Source organism: Cryptomeria japonica, chromosome 5 (genome assembly GCF_030272615.1).
Source record: "Cryptomeria japonica chromosome 5, Sugi_1.0, whole genome shotgun sequence".
NCBI classification, from domain to species: Eukaryota; Viridiplantae; Streptophyta; class Pinopsida; order Cupressales; family Cupressaceae; genus Cryptomeria; species Cryptomeria japonica.
The window spans coordinates 46,155,984-46,165,497 of NC_081409.1; the positions used below are offsets into that span (position 1 = coordinate 46,155,984).

The 9,514-nt window shown below is 35.4% G+C and overlaps 1 protein-coding gene across 1 annotated transcript; it reads left to right on the forward strand.

The window, feature by feature from the left end:
- The first annotated feature begins 8,176 nt into the window (after positions 1 to 8,176).
- Positions 8,177 to 8,752, forward strand: LOC131040211 (pathogenesis-related protein PR-4-like). Its single transcript, XM_057973081.2, has 2 exons — positions 8,177 to 8,443; positions 8,565 to 8,752. The coding sequence occupies exons 1-2, from the start codon at positions 8,177 to 8,179 to the stop codon at positions 8,727 to 8,729; spliced, it is 432 nt and encodes a 143-aa protein (XP_057829064.1). The 3' UTR covers positions 8,730 to 8,752.
- The last annotated feature ends 762 nt before the right edge of the window (positions 8,753 to 9,514 follow it).

The following is a 9,514-nucleotide window of genomic DNA, read 5'->3' on the forward strand; positions in this document are numbered from 1 at the left end:
TAGTTGCTTCCTATGGCACATTCCTGGTTCCTCGGGGTCGACCATGGCATAGAAGTGCATTGGTATCTCAACTCCCCATACATTGGCACATACCTCCCCGCCTGCACCGATTTGTAAAAAGTTATCAGGATTGTTCAAAACTGTGAGTGTCTGCCACTTAACAAATTTTTCATTAGATAGTGTTGGTTGATTTCGATAGAGATTGTTCAGGGTCATGCATGTCATCTTACATAGTGTAGCATATTCTGCAATATATAGAACTTTTTTCTGGGCAGCCTTCATAATATTCCTCATTTCCTCTAGCATGGGTAGAAGAGCTGCTAAAGTTAAGAGTGTCTCTAAATTACTTAACATGTGAAGAAGTTCAGGAAATTTTGATTGATCTGATTCGTCGCGAGTTGTGTGAAATAATCCAATCAAGGATGGATATTCTGAAAATACTCGATACGTTGGACCATCCAAAGAGATCCATCTGGTATCATTATCCTTGAGAAGCTTGTTCCCATCAGTTATTCCATCAGCAAAGTGTTGAAATTCCATAAATCGCATGGGACTTTGACAAAAGTGTGAGTAGAGCTCTCTGATTAAAATTTCAATTTTTTTAACTGAAGCAAACTTGCTCACAATTCCAAAAGCTAGATTCATTCTGTGAGCCATCTAGTGAATTGCAATAATGTACGGTGCAAATGAAGTTTCAATCTTTGTACAAAGACCATTCCTATGACCTTGCATTACTGAAGCTCCATCTGCTCCAACACAAACCAATTTTTTGGCTACCGTCATGTCATCCATACCTCCATATTCAATTAAACTTCTCTTTACTAGTTGAAATAAATTTTTCACTGTCACACTCTCCTTCATTTTAGCAATAGATAGTAGATGAGGTTGGCGGGTATGATTCTCTATAGTATAAACATGCATGCATACCCATGAAATATTGTCTATTGCCATAACTTCATCTAAAGAAAATGCAATAAAGTTTGACTCTCTTATTTTTTCCTTTACATCTTCTTTTTCAACCTTAGCAAGATAACTTCCCCATTCCCATCCACTGTTTACTGACCAGTGTCTATAAGGATAGTTAGGAACTTTCAAAAAGTGTAATAAACCACTAATTGATGGGAAATTTGTCATAGAATGCCCTCTACTCAAAATATAAAAAACAACGCTTAACTGAACAACTTTTCCCAGTTGTTCTATTTGCATTGCTTTTCCAAAAACAAATTCAATAGAACCTTTAACTTCAGCAAAATTCGTCTGTATTTTCTCATGAAAATAATACTCTTTGACATTCCTCACATGCTTACATTCCTCCTTTGTTTTTCATCTTATCACTGATTTTTCAACCTCGTCTATCATTTGTTTTTCATAAACTTTACCCATATGCTTTTCTATGGTGTCAAATTTTAGCTGCAACCTAATTTCCTTGTTATGTTTCCAAGTGCAAATCTTACACTTGCATTCTATTAGAGGCTCACCTTTAATTGGATTCTCCACTAGTTCAATGAATGGATACTTTGATGCCCAATTAATTTGAAAATTCCTCACTGACATATCCCACTCCCGATCCTTTTTTGATTCTGGTTCACCCTTTTTTGATATGGCTTTTCTTTTCCCCTTCTGTTCATTATCATCAATGGCATTATCACCCAAGTCGATTATACCATTCTGGATAACTTGGGTATCTACCAAATAATCTTCTTCAAGATCATCCTGATCTGAGATACCAGGTTCGTCGCCGTCTTCAACATGCGGTGTAGGTGGTAAATTTGGTACTTGTACTTGTGATGATGTACCTTCCTTATTTTCACCACAATCTTTTCCAATGCCAAAGTACAAAGACAACGTTCTACTTTTGTTGGCCTCTCCTGACCTTCCCCAAATTCAAGTTTCCTACCCCTCTTCCTGTTCGACATCTCCAATGAAATAAAGGCTACCAAAAAAATATCAATTTGTTGAAGAAGCAATAATAGACTATGATGTATAATATACCACTTCAAAAATATGATCGCTCACCTTTAGGTCACTAGTAGTCGCCAATGCAGTCAACAACAATGATTTTCCTTGGTCTCAAACTTTGTCATTGATCAGAATTCAGAGCTTAGAACCCACCAGATTGTGTTGAGATAGATCTGATCTTTGCATTTATTTATACCAATCCTTATATGGCAAATTCCACGGGAATTTTATATGGTATACAAATATTTGGAAAATCATGCGTAACTATAACACGACTTATGTAATTTTTGAGGTGATTATAGGTCATCCAAATATGACTTATGTAATTTTTGAGGCGATTATAGGTCATCCAAATAATTGGCAAATACAATTTACTTGGCAAAAATCAAGGTGAATGGAGACATGTGTCGGCAAGATGTCGGGCGAATTGGGTCCCCCTGGCTAACAAACCTTCACATGCCTATAGGCGAATTAAGGTCATCTATTAAGGCAACCTCAGAGAGTGTAGGCGAAAAAATTAAATTTACTGTGTGTCCACCATATATTATATTGGCAAAATCATCGCATAGAAACATTTAATTGCATAAAACATATGGCGATCAGGTCGTGACTTTGACAAAAATTGATAATGTTTTAGCGACATGGCCACCCCCAGTCGGTACAAAATATTCGCCATTTTTGACATGGCTGACATGAAAAATTTGCCATTGGTGAATATTCACCACTAAAGTAATCTCTACATGTGGATATCGCTTGAAAGTTGGCCTAGAACAGTCCTTGACCTCAACAACAATCGGGTTTGCAACAAATATAGGCACAGATGATTTTCTCTATTTCTACATTGCCTAGCCATGTGACCAAATTTATTACAAACAAAGCATATACCATTAAATTTATAAGCATTGAACTTCCTTACCGGTGCCTTATATTTTTGATCTTCATTTGCAGTATTGGAACTCGGACCTTGTTCAAATCCAAGTCCACTTGAATCTCCAATCTACCTTTGTCTCTTCAACAATTCATCAAATTGTGTTGAACTAATCTTTAATTTTTCTTTATACTCACTTGCAATAGTCAGATCATCTCTCAGAATTATCATTTGTCTCTCAAGCTCTTGTTCATTACTCTGGTATTGTACTAAATCAGTTCTCAACATATCATTGTCATGAACCAACCTATCACATTCTTCAAATTTGTTCTTCAAGGATATAGCAAGATTTTGCTCCTTTTTTTTCCAGTCTTCAATCTCCTTAGACTTTCTCATAGTTATAGCTTGCATTTCATTTCTCATGACCATGTTCTCCTGACTCAACTTCTGACATAGTTCCTTAAGTGCGTCTTTCTCTTCATCATCTTGATTTTGCAAAAGTTCCTTCCTCCTAGCTTGAATAGATGACAACCTTTCCTTTAGGACAAGAATGAATTCCTTAGAATAATTCAATTCATTTTGTAACTTCAAGTTCTTTATCCTTTTAGCATCATAATCTTCAACTTCTACCTCAAGTTGCTTTTCCAAATTCATATCCATGGATTCTAGATTCAAGATCTTCCTCAAGTTGTTAAACTTCCTCCAAGGCACAAGGCTCTGATACAAATTGTTGGAATCCAAGAACACTAAGAGGGAGGGGGAAAGCAGTGAATCAATGTTCTACCTCTATGATCTGTTTTTACCTTATTAAAACATGCATACGCAAACTAGTATACTGGTACATATAGAATTGCAAGAAGTAAAGCAACCAATAAGCCAATCACATAAATGAATACCATAACACACAAAATTATACGTGGAAAACCTTAAAGAGGAAAAACCACGATGGGATTTGTGACCCACAATATTGATTTGCTGGCCATATGAAGAGATATTACAAATTAAAAGGGGCATGCACTTGCAGGAAGGCTTACAGCCTAGAGAAAACTACTCAATCACAAAAGGAGTCTCACTGACTACATATAAATCCAGACTACAATCCGGAGAAATGAGTGAACTGCTGAGATAGCATATTTCTATGCCTGAATATAGTTTTGGTTAAGCTCCATCTATTTCGGTCTGAAGCCCTAAACCCTTTACTAGAATACCCCTTTATATAAATACCCTCACATACATGATCTCTCTGATATAGTTTGTATTACACAACATTATCATGTTCTCTTATCCATATATCCATCACCATTTCAAAAATGATCTAATCCAATTGACCTATATACCCCTTACAATTTATCATGCCTTATGTTGGCTTATAAAGATAATTACAATATCAATATACATGTCGGCCAGATAACATAAATACATAAATATCAAAAATAATTTATGATGTTAGATCCAAATGATGTCAACCTCCAATACCTAAACAATGTCAGCGTGCATTGTCGGTAACCTGAGAATTCCTTCCATCCTATTGGTGCCAGTGCCAGTGAAGTGTTTGTAAAGTGCCTACCGATACACAACTGAACCAAAACATGAAGTTGAAATACCTTGCCATGTTGCCATCAATGACAACATAGTTAAACCAACCAATTGAGTGTCAATTCCCAACATTGAATAGGATGGTTTTATTCACATTAGGTAGTGATATTGAGATAGACCTTCAAGGTGGAAATTTTTTTTTTATATGCCTTCAAGCCTGTTTCTACCTTGAGGGACTGAATGCCTACCTTGAAAGACTCTAGAGATATCCTTGTAGACTATGGGATCTGTAAGATAGTTTGTTCATGTGGCACCCCTTACATTGGTGAAACGAGCCATTCTTTCACCACTAGAATCAAAGAGCACAATACTGACATTAGGCTTGAGCGTATTTCCAAATCGACCTTAGCGAAGCATGCCTCTTCCACCAAGGACCACATCTATTTGGAAAGCACCCAAATCTTATGTAAGGAAGATAAATTTTTCAAGTGCAATCTCAAGGAAGCCATTGAAATCAATAACCAGACTTCCAACCTTAATCGAGATGAGGGGTGGGGTCTTAGTCTTTCCTAGCAACCTTTACTCTCAAACCTTCACTCTTGCCAACTTCATCATTCTTGAATTATCTCCTTGAGGATCTTCTCTCTCTTCCTTTGAGTGTACCCCTCGACTGTCTTACTTCCTTGGTCTTCCCCCTCTTCCCTTCTATTGTTGTTTATTCTTTATTCTCCCCTTTTTAGTTGTTGTCTCCTCTCTTTATTTTTATTTTTCTTCTCTTCCTAGTGGCTTCCTCTTGTTTCGTCTTCTTGTGTGCTCATATTTATATTTGTTGGTTTCCTTTATATATATAATATTTCTTTCTCGTTGTTGTTTCTTTTCTTATTTTGTGTTGATATATATTGATTGTTTTATTTCTTTATCTCTTGTTGTTCTATGTCTTTTGTTTAATTTCTCTTTATTGTTTTTGCATAATTGTTGTTGTTGTTATATGTATTTGTAAATTAGTTTTATTTTATTCTTACTTTGTGTTGATATATATTTATTTCTTTATTTCTTTATCTCTTGTTGTTGTCTGTCTTTTATTTAATTTCTCTTTATTGTTTTTACATAATTGTTGTTGTTATATGTATATATACATATATACATATATACATATACATATACATACATACATACATATACATATACATACATACATATTATTTTAGTTTTATTTTATTTTTTTCATTTATAGTTATTTAATAGCTTGTTTTTTGTTTTTGTAGCGTCCTAAAATTGCGACACTTGCAATTTTGACTGCATTTCGGTCTTCACGATGGCGACGCAACACGCAACCTGAATGGAGACCCCAAAACTTGCTCACGACACTGAAAATTGCATTTTTCAAGCACCATTGGCCTGAACCTCCTTGCACCCCGCTGTCCCGGAGGTGGGACCAGAGCGCCCAGCGCCCTGGTCCCTCAGGACCAGGGCGCCCAACGCCCTGGTCCCTGGGTCCTATTTTGGGCCCGGTTTCCTAAGTGATATCGGGTCTTTTTTATTGCAATTTGGAAATATACTTCCCTGGTCGACCTAAGGTCGGGAAAATCAGTCTATCAGCCCTAATTGACAAGTATATAAACTACATTTCTCTCTCTCATTTGGCATGAGAAGGACATATGTGAAAAGCGTGGAAACTATACTCAAGCATTCAAGCATTCAAGCAATTGATCATTCCAAGTCTCCATTCAAGGCTAAGTGTTGCATTCAAGTCAAGGATTCAACCATTGAAGAGGAGATCACTTATTACATGCTACATACTACAACATACAACATCTAAACCTTTGCACATAAGGATACAAACATCCTTAGAACAAGGTATTAGTACTTGTTTTACATTACAGTCATTTACATTTACAGCACTTGCTCATTTCTTGGTTAATTCCAAAACCGGGGTTTGACCTAAAGGCAAACCCCTAATCCCTAACCCCCCAATCGTCTTCACTTTTCTGTGTGTAGGTTGCAGGTACGCGGCTGAGATTGAAGATCTGGAATCCTTGTGTAGAGACGAACAGATCCCCCTTCGTTTCGCGGATTTTTCGGAGGACCGTGGCGTCGGGCGCCATCGTCCTGACAACTTTTTCTCAAATTTGCAGGACAGCGCCGTATCGACATTCTACTGCTAATTCCAGGTCCGCAGCTTCATCCTATAACCTAAACTCAGTTTATAAGTGAATCTTTATGACTTTCTATGCATGCTTAGCTTAATTTCCTTAACAACATTCTTTACAAAAGAGGGTAGCCTTGCTTTCCTAACCCTTGAAATTCATTTAGCATCCAACCTTACATTGTGTGGGATTGGATCTTATGAGTTTCAACCCCTCTTTTGAATGTAAAGTCTTCCTCCTAAGTGAAAACCCATCGAATCCTAGCGAACCTCCCTTCTCTCTCCTCGGAGTTAGAAGAGGGGAGACCAACTAGGGTTCGACCGCGATTTTCCGCTTTACAGTTTTATATATATATATATCTTTGTCTCTTGTTTTTGTTTGCCTTTTGGTTTAATTTTCCATTTGTTGTTTGTTGTGTTTAGTTGTTGTTAGATGTAGACACATATGTATGTGTGTGTATATATATAATTTATTTTTATTTTTATTTTTTAATTTTTCATTTTTATTTATTTATTTGCTTTCTATAATTTTAGTTTGTTATATTCTTTAGCTTCTCCTTTTCATCTTCTCATCCTTCCTTGATCTTTGTGCCTCCTCCCTCCCTCTTTTTAGCAACCATGGTCTGTTTCTTGGACATCTTTTAACTTTTGCATGTTCCCTATTTTCATCTTGATGATGGATCATAGAATGTGATCCGAAACGTTGATGCAAAAAATTCACACACAATCTAATCTTGAAACATTTGATTAACAACAAATTTCTAATCCTAGAAATAACATATTTGTTCATAGATATTCCAAGTGGCTAACAAAATACATGATACATTGCCTTTACCCAAACCCTTCATATTTTATATTTTCCATCTACCATTTTTCTAATTTATTTTATCCCATTTGTAGAAGTTTGATTTTGTAGGTACACACCTTAGGGAAAACAAATTGATAGAATATGTTCCTTATTTAGCTCGAAAATCTATAACACCATTAATCAACGAATATGTTTTATATTCTTAGTTTGAATTGTTACAAATATATTTTCATCCTCTACTACCATCATTGATCCATTGAATCTTAGATATATTGTAAATGTCAAGTTTATAAAGCTGCATTTTTTTTGAAGTTATAAAAATATACATCCTAGTATTATTGTATCAAGGACACATTATTTTCTAATATATTCTAATTTCCTTTCATGATCTATTATATTGCTAGGAAATATGTATATTTCAAAATATCACACCACCACCTAACCTTCCATAGCACTCTAAACATTGCCCTATGTTTTTAATCATATATTTGATTTGTCCCATTGTTTATGCAAAAGATCCATCACTGTTCCACTCTCCTCACGAGATGACATGTGCCAGCCATACATATAATAAAGACCAACACAAAATTCTGTGCATAATTGTCAAATATTTACTAAACTCCAACAGCACGCAGCTTCTCGATGATTAGACTTGTGTATAAATTCAAGTGACAAATGAGAAGGCAAGTCTTTTGTTTTCCCTGATTTGTTTGGACACGTCTCTTTAATGCCCAGAATATTTACTACGCGTTTCCCTTGCATAAATGATCTATAAATACTTTAACTCCAACAGAAACCTCAATATTCAGTTAAGAAAGGTTTTAAGCAAGAAGAAAGTAGTAGTAGTGGGTGTTGTAAGATGGAGAATAGAGTGATGTTTGTGGTGATATTGAGTTGCTTAAGTTTTCTGGCATTTCAGGCAAATGCTCAACAAGCCAGCAATGTTAGGGCAACATATCATCTTTACAATCCTCAGAATATTGGGTGGGATTTGAACACGGCATCTGTTTACTGTGTCACTTGGGATGCAAACGAACCTCTCAATTTGCGCATGAAATATGGGTGGACTGCCTTCTGTGGACCAGATGGCCCAACCGGACAAGCCTCTTGTGGCAAATGTTTGAAGGTAATTAATCCCTTGCTTATCTCTTTAGTTTGTCACATTCAATGGTATCTAAATTTATAGGATCCAAATCTGTATCTTATATAAATTTATTGAGCATTCTTTTGTTGTTGTTGTTATGCAGGTGACAAACCGAGACACAAAAGCAGTGACGACTGTAAAAATAGTTGATCAATGTTCCAACGGAGGGCTTGACTTGGATGTTAATGAATTCAACAAGATTGACACGAATGGGAATGGATACAATGCCGGTCATCTGCAGGTTGATTATGAGTTTGTTAGCTGCTAACCACAATATAATGGCGGCCCAATTCAGTCAACATGATACAGATTATATATGGGAATATTGAATAATGAGTTCAAGGATAGTTATATGGATTCAATTGTGAAAATAATGTTCATCTATGGTTTTACGTCTGAGGAAGTTTACTTCTGAGATCTATCTAATTAACATGGTTTTCCTATAACATTCCATTATCAGTTTTAACATTAATTTGTGGAACAAAAAATAACAAGAAATGATTGATAAATATTATATTTTTTATTATACCTGAAGGTCTGCATAAACATTTTAATAGATTAGAGTACATTAAAAGAGAAACGGGTTAATTTAATCAGCTTTCTCCCTAGTCAGGATTTCCAGCAATGAAATATTGTTTCATATAAAGTAATCTAGATGTTGAGGCCTTATTTGTTTCGTATGGATCTGCAAATTGTTTTCATTCCATAATTCTTTACATCAGCCAGATTGCTTGAACAGATGATCATTTCAAGGTATTCTACATAGGCATGGGTGATTTCCGATTTCTTTTTTTTGAGGTAATTTTCACTAAGTTGCCATTATTAGCTTCAAATTTGAATTTAGAATATGTCATGTACTCCCTGAATTATTTGAGTAATACGTTTGACTTTTTAATACGAATTTTCAAAAGTCCATGGCAGTGAGAGGAAGAGGAGAGGAGTTTGGTATTGGGTAAAAATTGATCATTTATATTTGATCAATTATCTCAATTTTCAATTATATTCATTAAATAATATTTTTTATTATTTAAATCATATCTTTCATTAATTTTA